Genomic DNA, 26315 nt, shown 5'->3' on the forward strand with positions numbered 1-26315 from the left:
TTTCCCACTGCAGTCACCAGCTGGAGCTGCACAGGAACAAGGAGGGACCTGATGAACAGCCCAGACAATGACAATTGCTGGAGCTCAGAGCCTCAGGCAGGAGCCCCAGGGGTGGCAGGGGCTGGGCAGGGCCCCTCTTGTCCCTGCCCTGCTCCCAGGTTATCCCCAGGGAGAGACAGAGGGGCTGAGCCCCAAATCAAACCTTAAATCACTCTAAATCCCAATCCTGGAGATCTGACCCACAAAAACCATTAACCCCTGCACCCCAACAGAGCTGGGAAGGAACTGGCTGGTGGCAAACTCTTGCTGCTCCTCAGGAAGGTTTGGGGTGTGAGAGCACAGCAGGGATCCCACAGTCAGGAGGTTTTTGGGGTGTGAGAGCACAGCAGGGATCCCACAGTCAGGAGGTTTTTGGGGTGTGAGAGCACAGCAGGGATCCCAGAGCACAGGGAGGTTTTTGGGGTGTGAGAGCACAGCAGGGATCCCACAGTCAGGAGGTTTTTGGGGTGTGAGAGCACAGCAGGGATCCCACAGTCAGGAGGTTTTTGGGGTGTGAGAGCACAGCAGGGATCCCAGAGCACAGGGAGGTTTTTGGGGTGTGAGAGCACAGCAGGGATCCCACAGTCAGGAGGTTTGGGGTGTGAGAGCACAGCAGGGATCCCAGAGCACTGGGAGGTTTTTGGGGTGTGAGAGCACAGCAGGGATCCCAGAGCCCAGGGAGGTTTTTGGGGTGTGAGAGCACAGCAGGGATCCCATAGTCAGGAGGTTTTTGGGGTGTGAGAGCACAGCAGGGATCCCACAGTCAGGAGGTTTTTGGGGTGAGCTGGCTCCCAGCAGAAGCAGGTTCCTTACTTTGAGCAGCTTCATCAGCCCCTCCAGCTGCACCATCAGCTCTCTTCTGCTCTCCTGCAGGGCTGACATCCTCTGCTCCAGCTCATCCTTCCTCTGCCTGTGCCAGGGACACGGGACAAAGAGGCAGAAAATGAACTTGGGGTGTCTCAAACCTCCTTGGGGTGTCTCAAACCTCCCCAGGGAATTCTGTGTCAGTCACTCTGGGTCCCATCATTGTCCTGCTCCCCATTGAACACCTGGAGTGAAGCTCAGCACAGCCCCATGACCCTGGAGGTGACAATTCCCAAACCCTGAGAGCTGCTCCAGCCACAGGCAGAGGGAAGCCCTGCTCAGCAGCAGAGCATTGTGAGGAAAAAACCAACCCAAAAACCACTTTTTATGTCTTTGAGCATCAGAGCCTGGCACCCTGAGGAGCTGAGACAGAGCAGGATGAGCTCTGGGAGGGAAGGAGGGCAGGCTGCAGGAGGGGAGCTCAGAGCTGCTCTGGCAGTGATGGAGCAGCAGGACACTGCAGCAGAGGAGGAGGAGGAGGAGGAGGAGTGACCTTCCCTTGCCTTCCCTGGCTGCACAGAACCTGTCTGCAGCTATTTCAGGAGTGATGACTCTGAGGCTTTGTGGTTAAAAAGGGAAAGCAGTGAGTAATAAAGGAGCAGCTCAGACAGACTCAGCCTGCAGGGCTCCTGTGCTGTGCCCAGAGCCAGCCCTGGGCTGGGCAGTGACCTCAGGGAAAAGGGATTGTTGGTGGCACAGGGACTGCTGACAGCAGAGTGTGTCACCCCACCTGAAAACATCTCCTGAGCAGCCTGAGCTCCATGGATAACCCACTCTGGGGATTGCAACAAGGGCTGCTCCTTAAAGGACAGAAAACTCTGGAATATTCACAAATCCTAACCACCCTGGCTATAACCACCTCTGGAATATTACCCAATATTAACCACCCTGGCTATAACCACCTCTGGAATATTAACCAATGTTAACCACCCTGGCTGCTCCTCTCAGTATCTGTCTGTTGAAGATTGTGGTTCCTAAATTAAGGATCTGGAGGGGCTGCAGGGAAGCTGAAGTGGGAATCCTCACCTGAGGGACAGGAGCCAGGGAATGGCTCCCACTGCCAGAGGGCAGGGCTGGGTGGGATCCTGGGCAGGAATTGTTCCCTGGCAGGGTGGGCAGGGCTGGCACAGGGTGACAGAGCAGCTGTGGCTGCCCCTGGATCCCTGGCAGTGCCCAAGGCCAGGCTGGACACTGGGGCTGGAGCAATGGGACAGTGGGAGGTGTCCCCATGGCAGGGGTGGCACTGGGGGCTCTGGGGTCCCTTCCCCCAGACCATTCCCTGATCCCATGGCTGTGCAGGGCTCACTCACAGGGAGGGTTTTATTGACTCCTAAACCAGCTCCAGGTGCTGCCCCTGCAGTGCCCCAGCCCCTAGCCCAGCAGCCCAGATCAGTAGCCCCTAGCCCAGTCGCTAGCCCAGTAGCCCAAGTTGGTAGCCCAGCAGCCCAAGTCACTAGCCCAGGTTGGTAGCCCAGGTCGGTAGCCCAGCAGCCCCCCCACTAGCCCAGGTTGGTAGCCCAGCAGCCCAGGTCAGTAGCCCAGGTCACTTCCCAGGTTGGTAGCCCCGGTCAGTAGCCCAGCAGCCCCGCCCGCTAGCCCAGGTCAATAGCCCAGGTCACTAGCCCAGGTGAGTAGCCCAGCAGCCCAGGTCAGCAGCCCCGGTCAGTAGCCCAGGTCAGCAGCCCAGGTCAGCAGCCCTGTCTGCTAGCCCAGGTCAATAGCCCCGGTCAGCAGCCCAGGTCAGCAGCCCAGCAGCCCCGCCCGTTAGCCCAGGTCAGTAGCCCAGCAGCCCAGGTCAGCAGCCCAGCCGCCCCGCCCGTTAGCCCAGGTCAGTAGCCCAGCCGCCCCGCCTGTTAGCCCAGGTCGGTAGCCCAGCCGCCCCGGTCACTAGCCCAGGTCAGTAGCCCAGCCGCCCCGCCCGCTGGCCCAGCCGCCCCCCGCTGGCCCGGCCCGTTACCGCAGCAGGCGCAGCTCGGCCAGCAGGGTGGGGTTGTGCTGAGCCTTCTCGGGCGTGGGCTGCGAGGCTTGCTCGTGCTCCAGCCGCAGCCGCTGGATCTCCTGCAGGATCTCCCTGCGACAGACACACGGACACTCAGCGCGGCCCGGACACGGGGACAGCCCCCAAACATCCCTGCTAATCACAAACTGCTGGGCTTTGTACAAACCAGAGTGCTCAGGGCTGAAATGGAGCATGACACTAAAGAAAGGAAAATACAGGATTAAATCATTCTGGTTTAAATCCCCTGTTATGAATATTATGTTTCTAAATAAGTTGTATCCACGGACAGCTTGCAGAACAAGGCTTTCACACAGCCCAGCAGATCCTGCACAATCAGATTTCCAGATTTGTGAGATCAGTTGCAGCCTGTCCCTGAGAGCAGACTGCCTGAGCCCTGCCATTTATCTACCCAGACTGGATGGTTACCTGTGGGACTGACAAACTGTCCAGAGATCCCACCGACCACACTGCTCACCTGGCAGAGTTATGACAGCAAAAATAACAATTATTGATTCCTACAAGGAAACCATGCTGCAAGGGGAGCTGCAAACCAAAGCTGGGTGGAGCATGGAGTGGGCAGTGCCCACATGTATCCCCAGGGCTGTGTCTGTATAAAACAAACCAATCTACATTTTGCTGAATGTTGAGATTTTGTTTCTCATTTATAGCAAGAGGGGTGTGAGCACAGCCCAGGGGATGCACTGTTCCACAGGGATGGAGTCACCCACTGCAGTGACCCTGGCACTGAACTCCAGAGTGTGCCAGGAGCACACAGGTGCCCATGCCAGCCCTCCCTGCCCTGCAGCTGCACTGGGGATCCCAGTGTGCCCAGCAGGAGCAGCACAGCTCACAGGGACACAAAGGAGCCCTCAGGGTGTCCCAGGGGCAGCAGCACAGCCAGCCCTGTGCCCTGGGCAGGGGGGCCAAGGGCTCAGTGCAGCAGGGATGGTCCTGACAGGGCAGGGTGTCACCTCCAGCTCCCCTTGCTGGCACAACTGCTGATGACAGGGAGAGCACTGAGTGACATCTCCCTCAGCCAGGATCTCCAGGAACCTTCCCAAATCCTGCAAGGACTCAGGCCAGAGCACTGGAGCTACAGCAGAGCCAGGACTGAGCTGCTCCTGCTCTCCAGGAACTGCTGCTGCTCCAAACTTCCCTTAGAGCAAACTTCCAAACTTTCCAAACTTCCCTGGAGCAGCCTCTGCCCACTGCTGGGGGTGCCTGGGGACAGGGCTGTGAGCTCAGGGACACCATGGGAACCCTTGGGAGGGACCCCAGAGCCCCCCAGTGCCAGTCCTGCCATGGGGACACCTCCCACTGTCCCACTGCTCCAGCCCCAGTGTCCAGCCTGGCCTTGGGCACTGCCAGGGATCCAGGGGCAGCCACAGCTGCTCTGTCACCCTGTGCCAGCCCTGCCCACCCTGCCAGGGAACAATTCCTGCCCAGGATCCCACCCAGCCCTGCCCTCTGGCAGTGGGAGCCATTCCCTGGCTCCTGTCCCTCCATCCTTGTCCCCAGTCCCTCTCCAGCTCTCCTGCAGCCCCTTCAGGCCCTGCCAGGGGCTCTGAGCTCTCCCTGGACCCTTCTCCTCTCCACTGAGCACCCCCAGCTCTCCCAGGCTGGCTCCAGAGCAGAGGGGCTCCAGCCCTGCAGCAGCTCTGGGGCTCCTCTGGGCTCTCTGCAGCAGCTCCAGCTCCTTGTGCTGCTGGAATCCCCAGGGCTGGGGCAGCTCTGCAGGTGGGGTCTCACCTGGGCACAGGGGCACAATCCCCCCTTTCCTGCTGCCCACACTGGGGGACCAGCCCAGGACTGGGGGATTCAGGAATTGCTGGGGTCAGATCCCAGCTCAGGTTTGCTGGATGTGCTGTGAGCTCCCAGTGCTCACTGCTGGTGAAGGGGAATTTAAGATCAGAGAAGATGAACCCCTCCCAGGGGAGCAGGAACCCCTCCCTGGGATAATGAGCTCGTTAATGAGTGACTCAGCAGTTAATGATCAATAATGAAGGCAGTGGTGGTGTGGCTGTACCTGTTCTTGTTCTCCAGCTCTGCTATCAGCTGCCTCTGCTGCTTGTTGGCATCAAAGCTAAAGCCCAGGTCACCTGGGGGGCGGGGCTGGGGAGAGAGGGGTCACAAACCAGAATCATCAATAGCAATGACACAAATCAAATCAGAGATCAGAGATCAATGACACAAACCACAGAAATCAGATCATCAAAATCAATCACACAAATCAAATCACAGAAATCACAGAGATCAATGACACAAATCAGATCAGACAAATCACAGAAATCAGATCACACAAATCAAATCACAAAATCACAGAGATCAAATGACACAAATCACACAAATCAATCACACAAATCACCAAAATCAATCACACAAATCAAATCAAATCACATGAATCACACAAATCACACCAAATCATACAAGTCACACAAATCAATCACACAAATCACACCAATCACACCAATAAATCACACAAATCAATCACACCAATCAATCACACCAATCAATCACACCAATCACACCAATCCATCACACCAATCACACCAATCAATCACACCAATCACACCAATAAATCACACCAATCACACCAATCAATCACACCAATCAATCACACCAATCACACCAATCCATCACACCAATCCATCACACCAATCCATCACACCAATCAATCACATCAATCAATCACACCAATCCATCACACCAATCAATCACACCAATCCATCACACCAATCCATCACATCAATCACACCAATCCATCACACCAATCAATCACACCAATCACACCAATCAATCACACCAATCCATCACACCAATCACACCAATCCATCACACCAATCAATCACACCAATCAATCACACCAATCCATCACACCAATCACACCAATCCATCACACCAATCAATCACACCAATCACACCAATCCATCACACCAATCAATCACACCAATCAATCACACCAATCCATCACACCAATCAATCACACCAATCACACCAATCCATCACACCAATCCATCACACCAATCAATCACATCAATCCATCACACCAATCACACCAATCAATCACACCAATCACACCAATCCATCACACCAATCACACCAATCCATCACACCAATCACACCAATCAATCACACCAATCCATCACACCAATCACACCAATCAATCACACCAATCCATCACACCAATCCATCACACCAATCCATCACACCAATCACACCAATCACACCAATCCATCACACCAATCCATCACACCAATCCATCACACCAATCCATCACACCAATCCATCACACCAACCCTCCCTGTTTCTCCCACCCCCCTGTGCAGCCTGGCCTGGGACATCTGCAGGGATGCAGGGGCAGCCCAGAGCAAACTGCAGCACTCTGAGTGCACAAAAACACCTCCCCAGGGTTAAACCTGACCAGATCAATAAAATAAAATAAATAACAATCCCGGCTGTGGGCTGGGCACCACGTGCAGGGGCTGCTGCCTGCCCAGCCAGGGTGGCTCCAGTCACACCTGGGGCTGAGGGGATGGATGGTTCCAACAGGCAGCTCCTCCCACAGTCTGAAGTGAACTTTTCATCCTCCTGAACCAAGCCATGACTAAGAGTGCTTCCAGCACCTTCCAGCGTGACAGTGACTCAGCTCTTGGCTCTGACAGGAGTAGGTGGAAATTTCCTCCTTTTCCATCTCAGCCTGAGCCTGGCACGGTGTGCCCTGAATGTTTCAGTGTTCCTGGGGCACAGGGTGACTCTGGATGTGCCAGCCCCCAGCTGGCCACAGGGAAATGTCCAGCAGCACCAGAGCTGTGAAACGTGCCCACAGCCCCTGCCAGGGCAGGCTCAGGCTGGACACACCCCAGGGGGAATTCAGGAATGTGGGGGATGATCCTGCAAACTCTGCACTGCTTCCCCATGGAGAAACCAGGACAGGGATCCCACCATCCATCCAGCCTGCACATTCCTGGAATTGCAGGAAATTCTAATTGTGTGTGCTCCAACCAAATCAGGGATCCCATCACCACCCATCCATCCAGCCTGCACACATCCCTGGAATTCCAGGAAATTCTAATTGTGTGTGCTCCAACCAAATCAGGGATCCCACCATCCATCCAGCCTGCACATTCCTGGAATTGCAGGAAATTCTAATTGTGTGTGCTCCAACCAAAACAGGGATCCCACCATCCTATCCTGCAAACATCCCTGGAATTCCAGCAAACCCTTGTTGTGCTCCTGCAGCCATTTTCTGTCACAGCAGAGTTGATTTCCACCAGCTGGAATCGTGTCTGTGTTTGTTTTCTCCTGTAAACTGCAAACCCAAACCCACCTTTCCCCTCCCAGGCTGCTTCCCCTGCAATGACCCCACCCCAGCACTGCCCATGATTTGTTTCCTGCTCATTTTTCCCTCTGCAGGATTGATTTCCTTGTTCCCCTGACTCATCCCCAGCTGCCTCCCCTGCCCCATGGTGCTGCACCAACACAAACTGGGGATTTTGGGCAGCTTTGGGGTCCCAGCCCCTCGTGGTGCCCCCAGTGGCAGGGACAGGGTCACTTCTGGGAACCCTGGAAATGAGAATTTGGGGTTTCTCAGGAGAACTCTGCTTTTGGCCTGAGATGTTGGAGAAGGTTTCCAAAATTGAGATAGAATTGGAATCACTGGTGTGTGGTTTGAATAGAAGTGTGTAATACAACAGGGTGGACAATGTAGAATTTGGGGATTTGGAATACAGCAATATATAAAAAGCAAGAAGGAGGTTTTGGGGCAGAGGTTTTGTCCTTCTTCACCTTCTTCTTCATGGGTCTGGGTGACATTTTTAATTGGATGGAAAATGCCACACTGAGGGTCACAGGTGTTTGGTTATTGGGTCAAAAGTAAATTCATTTAGGTGTTGGTTGTTAACTGGAGAATTGGGCTTTAAAAGACCTTGTAAGGAGAGAGATCCATCTCCATTCCTGCATTTTTAACTTGTTAGCTGCAAGTGCTGCAGAACTCACTGTGACATGGATAAGAATTAATAAATGAATACACATCGTGTCTCCTGTGCACTGAATGCTGCCTGCAGGGGGAGGGAGGGAGGTGCAGCAGTCACTCACACTCACACTCACACTCACACTCACACTCACACTCACAGCACTGCCAGCCTCGGCTGCCAGGCGGGCGGCGTAGCGAGCGATCAAACGGTGCTCCTCGTCCAGCCGGCCCGGGCTGTCCAGGGCACTGAGAATGAAACAAAAATAAAAATATAAATAAACAGAGCCGGCCCGGGCTGTCCAGGGCACTGAAAATAAAATATAAATAAAAATATAAATAAACAGGGTCAGGCCCGGGCTGTCCAGGGCACTGAGAATGAAACAAAAATAAAAATATAAATAAACAGAGCTGGCCCGGGCTGTCCAGAGCACTGAGAATGAAATATAAATGTAAATGCAAATGCAAATGTAAATGTAAATGTAAATGTAAATGTAAATGTAAATGTAAATGTAAATATAAATATAAATAGAAACAGAAACAGAAATAGAAATAGAAACAGAAATAGAAATAGAAATAAATAGAAATAGAAATAGAAATAGAAATAGAAATAGAAATAGAAATAGAAATAGAAATAGAAATAGAAATAAATAGAAATAGAAATAAACAGGGTCAGGCCTGGGCTGTCCACCACACTGCAAAACAAAAATAAATAAAAATAAAAATAAAAATAAAAATAAAAATAAAAATAAAAATAAAAATAAAAATAAAAATAAAAATAAAAATAAAAATAAAAATAAAAATAAAAATAAAAATAAAAATAAACAGAGTCAGGGCAAAACACTGCAAAATAAACAGAGCCAGGCCTGGCTGTGCAGGATCAAACCAGAGCCAGGCTGGGCTGTGCAGAGCCAAACCAGAGCCAGGCTGGGCTGTGCAGGAACAAACCAGAGCCAGGCCTGGGCTGTGCAGGAACAAACCAGAGCCAGGCTGGGCACTGCAGGATCAAATCAGAGCCAGGCCTGGGCACTGCAGGATCAAACCAGAGCCAGGCCTGGCTGTGCAGGAACAAACCAGAGCCAGGCCTGGGCACTGCAGGAACAAACCAGAGCCAGGCCTGGGCACTGCAGGAACAAACCAGAGCCAGGCTGGGCTGTGCAGGAACAAACCAGAGCCAGGCCTGGCTGTGCAGGAACAAACCAGAGCCAGGCCTGGGCACTGCAGGAACAAACCAGAGCCAGGCCTGGGCACTGCAGGAACAAACCAGAGCCAGGCTGGGCTGTGCAGGAACAAACCAGAGCCAGGCCTGGCTGTGCAGGAACAAACCAGAGCCAGGCCTGGGCACTGCAGGAACAAACCAGAGCCAGGCTGGGCTGTGCAGGAACAAACCAGAGCCAGGCTGGGCTGTGCAGGAACAAACCAGAGCCAGGCCTGGGCTGTGCAGGATCAAACCAGAGCCAGGCCTGGCTGTACAGGATCAAACCAGAGCCAGGCCTGGGCACTGCAGGATCAAACCAGAGCCAGGCCTGGGCACTGCAGGGCACACAGGGAGGTGGCAGGGCCGTGGGGAGCTGCCAGGGCACACAGACAGCGAGGGCAGAGGGCAGAGCCCTGCTGGCAATACCCACACCATTCTAGAGCAGGGACCTCAGCCCAGCTTCCCTTCCTCCAGCATTCACAGATTCCAGCTGGGATGGAGGGAAACCATTTGGTTGGGGCCCAGATTTATTCTGTTTGAGGCATTTTTGTGCAAACCCTGCTGGTTAGCCCAGCTAGGGCCAGGGGAGGAGAGGGGAGGGAAGCTCTATGTGGGAATTCAGGATGGTTTCCATGGGGAGCTGGGCAGAGCCCCAACAGCAGGATTCAGTCAGGGGCACTCTGGAAATCAGCATGACTTACAGGGCTGGGGGTTGGGATGGGGGACAGGGGTGGCACAGCTGGTGGGGCCAGCTGGAGGGACAGTGGGACATGTCCCTGCCATGGCAGGAGCTGGCCCCAAAGCAGCCAGGATACAGCCCTTGGAAATGTGAGAAAAACCATCCCAACAAGCAGCAGGAACAGTGACAGCCCCTGAGGTGACAGAGGGACAGAGAGGGGTGAGACAGGGACAGCAGTGACAGCAGTGACAGCAGAGGGGACAGGGCCAGGGGGGCAGGGAGAGCAGCCTGGGTGTGCAGGACACCATTCCCTGTAACTGAGGTTAATGTCACCATCCTCTGTAAATCCTGTTAATGTCAACATTCCCTGTAAACCAGGTTAATGTCAACATTCCCTGTAAACCAGGTTAATGTCACCATCCTCTGTACATCAGGTTAATGTCACCATCCTCTGTAAATCCTGTTAATGTCACCATTCCTGTAAACCAGGTTAATGTCACCATTCCCTGTAAATCAGGTTAATGTCACCATCCTCTGTAAATCCCGTTAATGTCACCATTCCTGTAAACCAGGTTAATGTCACCATTCCCTGTAAATCAGGTTAATGTCACCATCCTCTGTAACTCAGGTTAAAGCCACCACTCCCTGTACATCAGGTTAAGTCACCATTCCTGTAAACCAGGTTAAAGCCACCATTCCTGTAAATTATATCAATGTAAATCATATCAATGTAAATCATATCAATGTAAATCATATCAATGCCACCATTCTCTGCTAATGTCCATCACAACCTGTCAAGGCCATCACTCATCCAGCCAGGCTGGGCCTGCACTGCTGCAGCAGCTCCCAAAAAACTCCTGTTGCCCTGAGTGCCCCTCTCCAAGTGTCCCTTCCCTGAGTGTCCCTCCCCTGAGTGTCCCTTCCCTGAGTGTCCCTCTCCAAGTGTCCCTTCCCTGAGTGTCCCTTCCCTGAGTGTCCCTTTCCCTGAGTGTCCTTCCCCTGAGTGTCCCTTCCCTGAGTGTCCCTTTCCTGAGTGTCCCTGAGTGTTCTGTGTAATACTGCATTTCTATTTTAATTTTCCTAGTACAAAACTGTTATTCCCAATTCCATCTCTTTGCCTGAGAGCCCCTTAATTCCAAATTTATAATAATTTGGAGGGAGGGGTTTATATTCTCCATCTCAAAGAGAAGCTCCTGCCTTTATTGGCAGAGACCTGTCCTTGAACCAGGAGAGCAGGGAAAGGAGGAGGAGAGGAAGGAGAGGAAGGAGAGGAAGGAGGAGGAGGAAGGAGAAGAAGGAGAGGAAGGAGAGGAAGGAGAGCTGGGATGAGCTCCAGGACGAGCTGGGCAGGAATTCAGGGGATGCTGAGATGGAGCCGGGTCACAGAGAGGTGAAGGAGAGACCCGGGGGGTTGGGGAGGGGTCTGTGCTGGGAGGGACCCCCAGAGCCCAGGGACCCCTGTCCTGTCCCATGTCCCCTGTCCTGTTCCAGTGTCCCCTGTCCTGTCCCATGTCCCCTGTCCTGTCCCAGTGACCCCTGTCCTGTCCCAGTGACCCCTGTCCTGTTCCATGTCCCCTGTCCTGTCCCCATGTCCCCTGTCCGGTCCCAGTGACCCCTGTCCTGCCCCATGACCCCTGTCCTGTCCCCATGTCCCCTGTCCTGCCCCATGTCCCTTGTCCTGTCCCAGTGACCCCTGTCCTGTCCCATGACCCCTGTCCTGTTCCATGTCCCCTGTCCTGTCCCCATGTCCCCTGTCCTGTCCCAGTGACCCCTGTCCTGTCCCATGACCCCTGTCCTGTCTCCATGTCCCCTGTCCTGTCCCATGTCCCCTGTCCTGTCCCAGTGACCCCTGTCCTGTCCCCATGTCCCCTGTCCTGTCCCATGACCCCTGTCCTGTCCCAGTGACCCCTGTCCTGTCCCCAGTGACCCCTGTCCTGTCCCTTTGCTGTCCCCTGTGTCCCTTTGCTGACCCCATTGTCCCCTGTCCCCATGTCCCTCTGCTCTCCCCTGTCCCTTTGCTGTCCCCTGTCCCCCTGTCCCTCTGCTGTCCCTTTGCTGTCCCCATTGTCCCTCCCCTGTCCCCATTGTCCCTCTGCTCTCCCCCTGTGTCCCTTTGCTGTCCCCATTGTCCCTCCCCTGTCCCCATTGTCCCCTCCCCTGTCCCCTGTCCCTTTGCTGTCCCCTGTCCCCATGTCCCTCTGCTGTCCCCTGTCCCTTTGCTGTCCCCTGTCCCCTGTCCCCTCCCCTGTCCCCTGTATCCCTTTGCTGTCCCCTGTCCCCTGTGTCCCTTTGCTGTCCCCTGTCCCTTTGCTGTCCCCATTGTCCCTCCCCTGTCCCCATTGTCCCTCTGCTCTCCCCTGTCCCTTTGCTGTCCCCTGTCCCCATTGTCCCTCCCCTGTCCCCATTGTCCCTCCCCTGTCCCCATGTCCCTCTGCTCTCCCCTGTCCCTTTGCTGTCCCCATTGTCCCTCCCCTGTCCCCCTGTCCCTTGCTGTCCCCATTGTCCCCTCCCCTGTCCCCCTGTCCCTCTGCTCTCCCCTGTCCCCATTGTCCCTCCCCTGTCCCCCGTCCCCCGTCCCGGTCCCGGCACTGACCCCGCCCCGCTCCGCAGCCGCAGCACCAGGGACCGGATCCGGGCGTGCTCCTCCTGCCGGGAGGGGCCGGGGCTGGGCGGGCACCTGGCGCGGAGCGGGGGGAGAACAACAACAGCAACCGTGAAAATAATAAAATCAACAGCAGCAAAAACAATAAAAACAACAGGAACCGCGAAAATAATAAAAACAGCAATAGGAAAAACAATAAAACAACAGAAACTATAAAAACAATAAAATCAACAACAGCAAAAACAATAAAAACAACAGAAACTATAAAAACAATAATAACAAAAACTATAAAAATAATAAAAACAACAGAAACCTTAAAAATAATAAAAACAACAACAGCAAAAACAATAAAAACAACAGAAACCATAAAAACAATAAAAACAGCAACAGCAAAAACAATAAAAACAACAACAGAAATTATAAAAGCAATAAAAACATGAGAAACCTTAAAAACAATAAAAACACAAACAGGAAAAAACCAATAAAAACAACAGAAACCTTAAAAATAATAAAAACAACAACAGCAAAAACAATAAAAACAACAACAGAAATTATAAAAACAATAAAAACAAGAGAAACCTGAAAAATAATTTAAAAACCCAGAAACTATAAAAAAAATAAAAACGACAACAGGAAAAACAATAAAAACAAGAGAAACCTTAAAAATAATAAAAAACAACAACGGGAAAAACAATAAAAATAACAACAGAAACTATAAAAGAATAAAAACAGCAGAAACTATAAAAACAATAAAAACAACAACAGAAACTATAAAAGAATAAAAACAACAGAAACCATAAAAATAATAAAAAACAACAACAGGAAAAACAATAAAAACAACAACAGAAACTATAAAATAATAAAACCAGCAGAAACTATATAAACAATAAGAAACAACAACAGTAAAAACCATAAAAACAACATAAACTATAAAAATAATAAAAACAACAATAAAAACAATTTTTAAAAAAGGAACATAAAGGATAAAAACAATACAAACAATAAAAACAGCAAAATCAACATAAACAAAAACAATAAAAAACCCAATAAAAACTATCAAAACAATCAAAACAACAGAACAATAAAAGCAATAAAAAATAAATCAATAAAAAACATTAACAATAAAAACAGAAAAACAACAAAAACCCCAATAAAAAGCAATAAAACCCTATAAAACCCTATAAAAACATTAAAAAACCCAATAAAAACAATAAGAACAAAGCCAACAAAACCCCACAAAAATAACAAAAGTAATAAAAACAGCAAAAATTGAATCAATAAAAACAACCGAAACAATAAAAACAATAAAACCCCAATATAAACCATGCAAACAACAAGAACAAAACCAGCAAAAATAACAAAACCAATAAAAACAAGAAAACCAACATAACCAATAAAACAATAAAAACAACAACAATAAGAACAAAAAAAGCAATGAAAACAGTAAAAACTAGAAAACAAACAAAAATCTCACAAAAATAACAAAAGCAATAAAAGCAAGAAAAACAATAAAAATAATAAAAACAACAAAACAAAAAACCAACAAAACCAACAAAAGCAATAAAAGCAGCAAAAGTAAAAATATAAAAACAACAAATTACCAGCAAAAATAACAAAACCAATAAAAATAATAAAAATAACAAAACCGAAAAACCAATAAAAACAAAAATGAAAACAACAAAACAAAAAACCCACAAAAATAAGAACAATAAAAACAATAAAAATAATAAAAACAAACAAAAAACCCAAAAGCAATAAAACCAGCAAAAATAAAAACAAAACCAACGAATTACCAACAAAAATAACAAACCCAATAAAAACCAGCAAAAATAATGAAACCATGAACCCCAAGAAAAGCAGGAACTGGGGCAGGGCTGAGCCAGGGACACCAAAGCAGGAGGGAAATGGGATTGAAAGAGGCACAGGGCAGGAAAACACAGGGAGGGGACACCAGGGGACATTTGGGGACATTTGGGGACATCAGGGACACCTGAGCTGCCCCAGGGCCTGGCAGGGCTGTTCCAGCCTCAGGGGTTCTGCATTCTGTAAATATTCAATATTCAGCTGTGAACATCCCAGAATTCCAGCTGGGCTTTAAGGAAAGGGATTCTGTAAATATTCAATATTCAGCTGTGAACATCCCAGAATTCCAGCAGGATCTTTAAGGAAAGGGATTCTGTAAATATTCAATATTCAGCTGTGAACATCCCAGAATTCCAGCAGGATCTTTAAGGAAAGGGATTCTGTAAATATTCAATATTCAGCTGTGAACATCCCAGAATTCCAGCAGGGCTTTAAGGAAAAGGGATTCTGTAAATATTCAATATTCAGCTGTGAACATCCCAGAATTCCTGCAGGGTCTTTAAGGAAAGGGATTCTGTAAATATTCAATATTCAGTTGTGAACATCCCAGAATTCCTGCAGGGTCTCTAAGGACAGAGCACCAGATTCCAGCATTTCCTGCTCTCAGAACCACAGAATTCCAGATCCCTGAGGATGGAAAATCCCTCCCAGCCCATCAAATCCATCCTGTCCCCTCCCTGTCCCCAGCCCTGAGTGTCACCCTGTCCAGGTGACACCCCAGGGATGGGCACCCAAGGCTCCCCTGCCAAGTCCTTCTGTGAACAACCCAACCCTGTGGCAAACAGCCCCAAAGCCCAAAGCCAAGGGAAGCCCTGGGTGTGTTAAACCAGACTGGACTGGCACTGGGGCCATGGGCCAGTTCAGGTGCTGGGGCTGGGCTGGACTTGATGAGCTTGGAGGTCTCTGCCAACCTGCTGATTCTGAGAATTCTGTGATTCTGAAATTCTGTAATTCTCTGATTCTGGGATTCTGTAATTCTGTAATTCTCTGATTCTGGGATTCTGGGATTCTCTGATTCTGGGATTTTGGGATTCTCTGATTCTGTCATTCTGTGATTCCTTGATTCTCTGATTCCATGATTGTGTGATTCTGTGATTTTCTAATTTGCTGATTCTGTGATTCTGTGATTTTGGGATTCTGTGATTCTATGATTTTCTGGTGCTCTGATTCTGTGATTCTGTAATTCTATGATTCTCTGATTTTCTGATTGTGTGATTTTCTGATTTCCTGATTCTGTGATCCTGTGATTCTCTGATTCTGTAATTTTCTAAGTTTCTGATTCTGTGATTTTCTAATTTTGGGATTCTGTGATTTTCTGATTCTGTGATTCTGTGAGTCTCTGATTCTTTGATTTTCTGATTCTCTGATTCTGTGTTTGCATGATTCTGTGATTCTGTGATTCTGTAACTGTCTAATTTTCTGATTCTGTGATTCTGTGATTTTCTGATTCTGTGAGTCTCTGATTCTGTGATTGCATGATTCTGTACTTCTCTGATTCTGTATTTTGGGTTCTCTGATTCTGTGATTCTGTGATTCTCTGATTCTGTGATTGTATGACTCTGTAATTTTGGGATTCTGTGATTCTGAGATCTGACAGGTGAGGGCTCACTCTCCAGCATTTGAGGGATGCTCTGTTTGCTTTGAGGACTCACACAAATAAAGCTGCTGCAGTTTGGGATATTCCATGAACAGGATCGACTGCAAGAATGATTTGTCAGAGCCAATACACAACCAGAGCTGGAAAGGCAATAAATAACTTTCTGTGTTCTCCTGATGAGCAGGAACTCAGGGAATGCAGCACAACCCCAGGAAAATGCAGCAAAATGTTGTTTTTTCAGCCCAGGCTGGGCACACAAGGGGCCAGGGCAGAGGTGGGATCGCAGCATCCCTGGGCAGGGTCACTGCACAGTGTCACATCCCTGGGGTAATTCCAGGTGGTTCCTGCCGGGAATTCGGGAATTCCAGCCCCCCTCCCTCCATCCATCACCTGCATCAGTTCCTCCCCCTCCCCCAGGGGGCTTTTCCTTCGGGAGCTTTTCCAAACGGGGCATTTCCTGCTCTCCCCACTCTGAACCAAACTGAATCCCCCTTTTATCCCCCTTTTATCCCCCTTTTCAGACACACAAATATTTTTTTTTGTTTTTCTCCGGAGTGATGTGCAGCTGGGGGCAGAGCTTGTACAAGAAGAGGTGAAAGAGGAATTCTCACTCTGCAGTGGAGCCCCCAGGCCAGGGGGTGTGGTGGGACACGGGACGTCCAGCACAGAGCCAGGCCGGGCTGAGCCCTGCCAAGGGCTGGAGCTGCACTTGGGGTGTTTGTGTTTGACTCCCAGAGCTTTCCTGCTCAGGGAAATTAGAGTTCCATCAATTACTGGGAGGCTGGAGCAGCTCCCAGCCCTGAGCTGCTTCTGCCTGGGGTGCCCAGCCCTCCAGAGCCCCCTCACTGCCTCCAAAAACACCAGAGAGTTATGGACTGGTGTGGGTCCATAAAATCACCCATTTCACCCCAAATCACCTCCCACTGTCCCATTGCCCCAGCCCCAGTGTCCAGCCTGGCCTTGGCACTGCCAGGGATCCAGGGGCAGCCACAGCTGCTCTGTCACCCTGTGCCAGCCCTGCCCACCCTGCCAGGGAACAATTCCTGCCCAGGATCCCACCCAGCCCTGCCCTCTGGCAGTGGGAGCCATTCCCTGGCTCCTGCCCCTCCATCCTTGTCCCCAGTCCCTCTCCAGCTCTCCTGCAGCCCCTTCAGGCCCTGCCAGGGGCTCTGAGCTCTCCCTGGACCCTTCTCCTCTCCAGCAGTGCCTGGTTCAGCTGGCAGCAGCAGCTCCCCTGCCCAACAAATCCCCATAGAGGTCTCCATTTATTCCTCCTTCCAAAACTTCCAACAAACGAATCCAGATTTGCTCCCTGTTTTGGGGAAGGAAAGCAAATCCTGCTGGAGTGGTGTCCTGCTGGGAGTTGGGGTCTCACAGCACAGAGGAGGAAATTTGGTTCTCAAGATCAGTGTCCCCACACAGGGGAAACCACAACTTCCCATGTGTGCATCCATCATTTCTTACAGCACAGAAAACACTTTATAACTTCAGGGGCAAATATTTTATAACTTGGGGAGCAAATACTGTATAACTTCAGGAATAAATACTTTATAACTTCAGGGGCAAATATTTTATAACTTCAGGGGTAAATACTGTATAACTTCAGGAATAAATACTTTTTAACTTCAATAACAAATAACTGTATAACTTCAGAAGCAAATACTGTATAACTTCAGAAGCAAATACTGTATAACTTCAGGAATGAGTATTTTATAACCCCAGGAACAAATACTTTATAACTTTAGGAGCAAGTACTGTATAACTTCAATAACAAATACTTTATAACTTCTGGAATAAATACTTTATAACTTCAGGAACAAACAGGGATCCAGGGCAGCCTCAGCAGCCAGAATCCCAAAATCCCGGAGTTCCTGAGGCTGGAAAATCCCAGCCTGTGACTGATCCCCTGAGTGCCACCTGCAGGTGCCACCCCAGGGATGGGCACTGCAAACCTCCTTTCCCTGGAGGAATTGCTGCTGGGTCACCCAAAGCACAGCCCAGGGACCTGCCAGGGCCTGTGTGTCCCTCCTGGAAGGTTCCCTGGCTCCTGCTCCAGGAGCAGCCTGAGAGCCCCCAGGGCTCCCCAGGGCACTGCAGGAGTCCCATGGAAGCACTTCCAGGATTTCCAGGGGGAATTTCAGTGCAGGCAATTTGAGGCCATGGATGTCACTGGCTTTTCCATGGATCTCAGAGCAGGTGTGGCTCTGCCTTGCTCTGGAGCACCCCTGGCCCCTGCAAGGGCCAGCTCAGCCCCATTCCCTGCAGGAGTGTTTCTTTATCCCTTCCCTGCAGGAATATTCAGTTACCCATCCCCAGCCCTGCCCTGCACAGCCTGCACCTCACTGCTCCCCCTGGACCCATTCCTTAGGAAAGGAAAGTGGAAATCACCATCAGGGCTCTCCTGCTCACCTGCACACCCAATCCACTCCCTGACTCCCACATGAAATGCAGTCCCAAACCAGCTCCCAGGAGTGTGGGGCCTCCCTGGGAGCTGACACCACAGGGCAGGATCACCCCTGGCAGCAGGAGCAGCCTGGGACACAAGACCAGCCTCTCCCAGCTCAGGAAACCAATCCCAGTTAAATTGCAGTTAAAACCTCCCCAGGGATTTCCTCAGCCACGTGTCACATCAGCCCAGTAAATGAAAACCTCTCTTTGGAGAGAACTCAGCAGTTCCTGCAGAGGATCCTCCCTCAGGAGAGCTGAACACAGAGAATCCCATCCCCTGGCCAGGAACCACCCCCAGCATCAGCCCCCTGTACCTTTTGGTTGGGGTGGGTGCTCCAGAGGACACGTGGGTCACCATGGCCTCGTTCATGTTACTCACAGGTCTGGGGGGGCTGCAAGAGAGGGGGGAGCTGTGAGAGAGCAGAGAAATAACCCAGAGCACACAGGGATGGTGTGAGAGAGAGCAGAGAAATAACCCAGAGCACACAGGGATGCTGTGAGAGAGCAGAAAAATAACCCAGAGCACACAGGGATGGTGTGAGAGAGCAGAGAAATAACCCAGAGCACACAGGGATGCTGTGAGAGAGCAGAAAAATAACCCAGAGCACACAGGGATGGTGTGAGAGAGCAGAGAAATAACCCAGAACCAACAGGGATCCTGGGAGAGAGCAGAAAAATAACCCAGAGCACACAGGGATCCTGGGAGAGAGCAGAAAAATAACCCAGAACCAACAGGGATCCTGGGAGAGCAGAAAAATAACCCAGAACACACAGGGATCCCCTGACAGAGCAAAAAACCCAAAACAAAAAACTCTTACTCTCTATCATAATCCAAAACACTACCACAAAATTATACAAAGACCAAACCACAAGTCATCACAAATAAAATACACTCTTTAAATAATCACCAACCCCAACCACAATCTTAAACACACCACTACACCCTAGAATTATAATATTAATACTAATTTAATATAAACTTTATAGTATCTATTACAGTATATATTTAAAATTTTGGGGAATATTTTTTGAGAAGATGTGTCAGGATGGCCCACGAGGATAAAACCTGAATTATTCATGGAACCAACCCATGTGGAGCAGAGGGGTCAGGGTGAGCCTGGGCCCTCAGCCCCACCCCACTGCCCAAAGCTCTGCCCCCAAAGAGACACAGGACAGGGACAGGAGCAGTTTGTCCATCTGAGACACACCTGAGAGCCAGGGAAAAACAACCTGAAACACCTAAAATATCTAATCAGGTTTTTACTATTTAGATTAATATTTAAATGAAAAATATTCTAGATTCAGGTAACAAGGAGGGATTTTTGTGGCTTGATAACCTCACCAGGAATCCCAAATATCCAGAAAGGAGAATGGACAGAGGGATGGACAGAGGGATGGACAGAGGGATGGACAGGGGGATGGACAGAGGAAGGACAGAGGGATGGACAGAGGGATGGACAGAGGGGATGGACAGAAGGATGGACAGAGGATGGACAGAGGAAGGACAGAGGGAAGGACAGAGGGATGGACAGAGGGGATGGACAGAGGGGATGGACAGAGGGGATGGACAGAGGGATAGACAGAGGGATGGACAGAGGAAGGACAGAGGGAAGGACAGAGGGATGGACAGAGGATGGACAGAGGGATGGACAGAGGATGGACAGAGGAAGGACAGAGGGATGGACACAGGGAAGGACAGAGGGATGGACAGAGGGATGGACAGAGGATGGACAGAGGGATGGACAGAGGAAGGACAGAGGGAAGGACAGAGGGAAGGACAGAGGGATGGACAGAGGGATGGACAGAGGATGGACAGAGGAAGGACAGAGGGATGGACAGAGGGATGGACAGAGGATGGACAGAGGAAGGACAGAGGGATGGACAGAGGGATGGACAGGGGATGGACAGAGGATGGACAGAGGGATGGACAGAGGGATGTTCTCTCCCTGCTCGGTGCTGGCTGAGCTCTGCTCCCCCTGGAGCACAGAGGGTGGAAATGAAGGAGGAGCTGAGAGCTGCTCTTGGCTGGGGTTTATCACATAACAAACCCCCCCTGCAGCTCTGTGTTTATTGTTCCAATCTCAATAACATCTCCTGCTGCCTGTGCCTCCTGCAGAGCTCCAGGATAACATCAGTGCCCTGCCCCGAGGAAAGGAGAGGAAAACCCACTGGAGAGTGCCACAGATAGAGAACAGTGACACTCACAGCAGAGGGGAGAACTGGGGAACAGCCCTTCACCCAGAATGACAGACTGCAGCCAGCCAGGGAAAAGAGTTCAGCAGGAGCTGCTCCAGGGGAGCCCAGGGGGGAGTTTGGGGTGCTCACTGAAATGAGGATCCCTGTGGGTCCCTTCCCTGCTCCAGGGGAGCCCAGGGGGGAGTTTGGGGTTCCACTGAAATGAGGATCCCTGTGGTCCCTTCCCTGCTCCAGGGATGCCCAGGATTGGATTTCTGGGGTCCCCACTGGATTGAGGATCCCTGTGGTCCCTTCCCTGCTCCAGGGATGCCCAGGATTGGATTTCTGGGGTCCCACTGGAGTGAGGATCCCTGTGGAATATTCCCTCCAGGACATTCCCTGATTCCAGGGCTCTCAGATAAAATGCCTGCCCAGGGCACACGGGCTGGGGAACATCCCTGGGGTGATCTGGAAGCCCAGAGGACACCCCTGAGCAGATTTTGGGCACTGGGGGCTCTGTGGCCTGGCTCAGCCAGGCAGAAATGGACTCCCAGCCCATTTCAGGAGCCACAGCTGCAGAGGGAGCAGCAAAGCAGGGATGTGAACCACTCAGGAACCACTGAAAGCTGGGAAAACACTTCCCACCAACAGAGCTGTAATCCCAAACCTCCTCCTCAGCAGCCAATTATGTGGTGCTTTGATGGCAACCTCCACACAAATTGGATTTATTTCCAATCAGACCAAGCCACGGTGCACAGGCAGAGGCAGAAGGAAACCCAGAGAGCAGGAGCTGGAAGGAGGGAAGTGCAGCAATGCCCAGAAGGGCTCCCAGGGCTGACCAGCCCATAACTGCAACCTTTCCAGCTCTTTTACAAAATTCCTGATTTTCTGCTGCCATTTCCCACTTTGCACAGGTTGTAACTCAAAGAGATCTTCTGATCTCTGTTGTACTTGGGGCTGAGGTCAAACGTCTGTGAGGAGCCAATCCATGAACTTGGAGTGAGGCAATAAGAGCAGAACAGCAGTGTGGGTGTTTTGAGCTCTTCTGCCCAAAAACAAGAGGGGGAAGCTGCCAAGCAGCATCTGCACAGGAAATCCCACAGGCAGGCCTGGCCAGGAGCTGGATTAAGAAATAAGGAATCACCTCCTCCCCTCTGACAGAGAATTGCAACTCTTCCTCTTTTCTACTCTCTCACTTCCCACATCAGGAAATGCTGAGAGTGAAGGGCCTGGCACAAAGGAACAGCTGAACTGGGGGGAGCTGCAGCCACCCTGAGACTGCTGCACTCTGGATTTCTGCAGCTCCTACAAAAAGGACACAGAGCTGCTGCAGGGCTGGAGCCCCTCTGCTCTGGAGCCAGCCTGGCAGAGCTGGGGGTGCTCAGTGGAGAGGAGAAGGGTCCAGGGAGAGCTCAGAGCCCCTGGCAGGGCCTGAAGGGGCTGCAGGAGAGCTGGAGAGGGACTGGGGACAAGGATGGAGGGACAGGAGCCAGGGAATGGCTCCCACTGCCAGAGGGCAGGGCTGGGTGGGATCCTGGGCAGGAATTGTTCCCTGGCAGGGTGGGCAGGGCTGGCACAGGGTGACAGAGCAGCTGTGGCTGCCCCTGGATCCCTGGCAGTGCCCAAGGCCAGGCTGGACACTGGGGCTGGAGCAGTGGGACAGTGGGAGGTGTCCCCATGGCAGGGGTGGCACTGGGGGCTCTGGGGTCCCTTCCAGCCCAAACCAGGGAGGCAGAGCTGCCCCTGCTGAGGAAGGAGAGGCTGAGTGGAACCAGCAGGAGGGGCAGAGAGCACAGGGATCCAGCTGTGCCAGCTGTGCCAGCCCTGGGAGCTCTGGCAGTGCCCACACCCTGTGGAAAGGAACAACCACACATGGGAACTGCAGCAAAGACTCTGCTCTGGAACTGAGACATTTAAAATGGCAAAGATCCATCCCAAGGGGAACTGCTGGGCCTCACCTGGGACAGCTGGGCCTCACCTGGGACAAGGGATGTGGCTTCTTGGCTTCTTGGCCTGGCTGTGCCCCAGGGGGAAGGGTCCCTGGAAGCACAGACCCTCAGAAAGCTGAGGGCTGGCAGGAACCCTGTCCTGGGGAGCAGCCCCAGCACTCCTGGAGCTGCATTCCAGGGAAAGCCACCCCTGCCAGGCAGCACAGGGCACCCAGGACTGCCTGAGCTCTCCCCTCCTCTCTGCTTGGCCAAGGGATCCTTCTCCCACCCTGGGATCCAGGGAGAGCAGCACTCAGGGCCAGCCTGGAGCTCAGACCTCACCAGTAAAATCCCCCAAAAACTCCAGTAAAAAGGAGAATATGTTACCTGTTATTCCTCCTGTCAATAAAAAGTCTGTTTAAAGTCCAGCTCAGAGCAGCTCTGGGCTGCTGGGACTCCCTTCCTCAGTTTCTTTTCTGAGCCAGGAACAAACCCCTCCCTGAAAATTGGGGTAACCTGAATTCCCAGGCTGTGCAAACCAATTAATTCTGCAAATGGAAGGAACTTGAGGAGGGAAAGGTGTTCCTGTGTCCCTGGAAGGCACAGGAGCAGGTGACAAAGCCCCTGCAGCCCCCAGCTGCTCCTCCAGCCCCTCCTGCAGAAGTTCTGGCTCCAGCCAGGGTTTGAATACTCCCCAGGGATGGTGGGTGCAGCTGAAATGAGGGGTGTGAGTGGCTCCAGCAGGGCACTGCCCAGCCCTGCACTGCCTCTGGGCACTAACACCTGGCAGAGCCAGGCAAGGAAAAACCAGGGACTGGTTAAAAATAGCAGCCAGAGCTCCTGCAGTGAGAGCAGCAAGGGCAAACACAGCCATGGGCACGCTGAGCCAGCACAGCTCCCTGGTGGGACTGATGGGGGCTCACCACCCCAGCCAGGGCTAAACTGGGAGCAACTGCCAGGAAACCCACAGGGGAGCATGGGAATATGGGGATATGGAAATATGGGAATATGGGGATATGGGGATATGGGGATGTGGGGACATGGGGACATGGCAGATTCATCCCTGCCCTATTCAACAGTGGCAAAGAACCAAGTCCTGCACCTTGTTCAGCAGGCCCAGGGAATGAGAAATGTGTCTCTGCTTCCCTGGATGATCCCAGGATCACTGAGGTTGGAAAATCCCTCCCAGCCCATCCTGTGCCTGATCCCACCTTGTCCCCAGCCCAGAACCCTGAGTGCCACCTCCAGCCCTTCCCTGGACACCCCCAGGGATGGGCACTGCAAAGCTCCCTGGGCAGCCCCTGCCAAGGCCTGAGCTCCCTTTCCATGGAGAAATTGCTGCTGCTGTCCAACCTGAGCCTGCCCTGGCCCAGCCTGAGCCCATTTCCCCTTGTCCTGTCCCTGTTCCCTGGCAGCACAGCCCGACCCCCCCTGGCTGTCCCCTCCTGGCAGGGAGTTGTGCAGAGCCACAAGGTCCCCCTGAGGCTCCTTTTCTCCAGGCTGAGCCCCTTTCCCAGCTCCCTCAGCCTCTCCTGGGGCTCCAGCCCCTTCCCAGCTCCCTTCCCTTCCCTGGACTCGCTGCAGCCCCTCCAGGGCTCTCCTGTCAGGAGGGGCCCAGAGCTGCCCCCAGCACTGGAGGTGTCCCAGCAGTGCCAGCACAGGGGACAGGCACTGCCCTGGCCCTGCTGCCCCCCCAGAGCTGGCACAGCCCAGGGGCCACTGGCCTCTTGCCCACCAGGGCACACCTGGGCTGTGCCCAGTTCAGTTCTGAGCTGCTCCAGCTGCTTTTCCTGTGCTCCTGATGCCACTGAGGAGCAAACCAGCCCAGAGCCATCCTGACAAAGGAGACAGAAAATCACAAACAACTTCTAATCCACCAACAATGTAGGTTAAAATCGTCTAATCCAAAAATAGCAGCCTAAATTTTTTGCCAAAGGGGAGCATTTTGAACATGTTGGGATCTGACAGTGCCTCTACCTGCCTGTTCCATGTGCCTGGGCAGGAGACTCAGGATTGATCTCTGTCCTCTGGAAAAATGCAAATTGAGGGGCTTTTGGCAGCAGCAATGACAAATTTCAATGTTAATTTTGCAGGGCCTGTAGCAATTTTAAAAAGAGTTGAAGGTGATTCTGTTCATGTGGCCAGAAACAAATTACAGAGAAGTTAAAGAACAATCACAAACCTGAGACTACAAACAGATAATTGGGATTTTACAGATGAGAACTGAGGAAAATCAATCCCTGAGGAGTACAGCAGCACCTGGTGATGACCAATGCAATTTATTGCAGGGATTGCTGAGTTTTGGGCAGCTTCCCCTCCAGACCTCTCCGGGATTTATCTGAGAGCCAATTCCTGAGTGCCACGGCCCCAGCAGGGCAGGGAGCAGGGCCTGGGCTGTAAATGCAGCAGCAGCTGGCCAGATGTTACCTGCATTTGTCCCCTCTGAATCCCGGGGAATGATCCCGGGGAATGCCGGGGGAGGGGATGGAGCCACAGCAAGCACGGGCTGGGGGAGGCACCACTGCCCGGGGACTCTGCTGTGCCCTGCTCCAGCTGGGAACGTCGGGGTGTTCTGTCCCAGCCGGTCCTGCAGCCCCTCCCAGCGCCCCCAGCCCCTCCATCCCATCCCAGCCGATCCTGCAGCCCCTCCCAGCGCCCCCAGCCCCTCCATCCCATCCCATCCCAGCCCCTCCATCCCCTCCATCCCATCCCAGCCCCTCCATCCCATCCCAGCCGGTCCTGCAGCACCTCCCAGCGCCTCCAGCCTCTCCATCCCATCCCAGCCCCTCCATCCCATCCCAGCTGATCCTGCAGCCCCTCCCAGCCCCCCAGCCCCTCCATCCCCTCCATCCATCCCATCCCCTCCATCCCCTCCCAGCTGATCCTGCAGCCCCTCCCAGCCCCCCAGCCCCTCCATCCCATCCCCGATGGCTCCTCCGTCCCTCCCGGCTGTTCCTGCATTCCTGTCCCAGGTGATGCCCCCGCACCCCTCCGAGCTGATCCTACAACGCTCTGAGAGCCGACCCTACAAATCTTTGTGAGTCAGTCCTACACAGCTCACAACCGATCCTACACAGCTCAGAGCCGACCCTACAGAGCTCAGGACCGACCCTACAATGCTCTTGGAGCTGATCCTACACAGCTCAGAACCGGTCCTACACAGCCCTGAGAGCCGATCCTGCAAAGCTCCGGGAGCTGATCCTACAAATCTTTGTGAGTCGAACCTACAAAGCTCTGGGAGCCGACCCTACACAGCTCAGAACCGACCCTACACAGCTCAGAACAGACCCTACAGAGCTCAGAGCCGACCCTACACAGCTCAGAACAGACCCTACACAGCTCAGAACAGACCCTACAGAGCTCAGAGCCGACCCTACACAGCTCAGAACAGACCCTACAGAGCTCAGAGCCGACCCTACACAGCTCAGAACAGACCCTACACAGCTCAGAGCCGACCCTACACAGCTCAGAGCCGACCCTACACAGCTCAGAACAGACCCTACACAGCTCAGAACAGACCCTACAAAGCTCAGGACCGACCCTACACAGCTCAGGACCGACCCTACAGAGCTCAGAACAGACCCTACACAGCTCAGAACCGACCCTACACAGCTCAGAACAGACCCTACACAGCTCAGAGCCGACCCTACACAGCTCAGAACAGACCCTACACAGCTCAGAACAGACCCTACACAGCTCAGAACAGACCCTACACAGCTCAGGACCGACCCTACACAGCTCAGGACCGACCCTACACAGCTCAGAACAGATCCTACACAGCTCAGGACCGACCCTACACAGCTCAGGACCGACCCTACACAGCTCAGAACAGACCCTACAGAGCTCAGGACCGACCCTACACAGCTCAGAACAGACCCTACACAGCTCAGAGCCGACCCTACACAGCTCAGAACAGACCCTACACAGCTCAGAACAGACCCTACACAGCTCAGA

General features: G+C 52.2%; 1 protein-coding gene across 10 annotated transcripts in view; it reads right to left on the minus strand.

Annotated features, from left to right (window-relative positions):
* DTNB (dystrobrevin beta) overlaps positions 1 to 26315 on the minus strand; it is a 123466-nt gene that overhangs the window by 50903 nt on the left and 46248 nt on the right. For 4 of the 10 annotated variants that reach the window (XM_056486429.1, XM_056486431.1, XM_056486436.1 and 1 more), the window contains 6 exons: positions 18573 to 18650; positions 12342 to 12425; positions 8027 to 8120; positions 4929 to 5014; positions 2861 to 2974; positions 853 to 949 (listed from right to left, as the gene is read on the minus strand). In XM_056486429.1, coding sequence (XP_056342404.1) covers positions 853 to 949; positions 2861 to 2974; positions 4929 to 5014; positions 8027 to 8120; positions 12342 to 12425; positions 18573 to 18650 — 553 coding nt within the window. Of the gene's footprint in view, positions 1 to 852; positions 950 to 2860; positions 2975 to 4928; positions 5015 to 8026; positions 8121 to 12341; positions 12426 to 18572; positions 18651 to 26315 lie in introns of those variants that run through there. The other 6 variants (XM_056486433.1, XM_056486437.1, XM_056486435.1 and 3 more) reach the window with 5 other exon arrangements.

Source organism: Oenanthe melanoleuca, chromosome 3 (assembly GCF_029582105.1).
Source record: "Oenanthe melanoleuca isolate GR-GAL-2019-014 chromosome 3, OMel1.0, whole genome shotgun sequence".
Taxonomy (NCBI): domain Eukaryota; kingdom Metazoa; phylum Chordata; class Aves; order Passeriformes; family Muscicapidae; genus Oenanthe; species Oenanthe melanoleuca.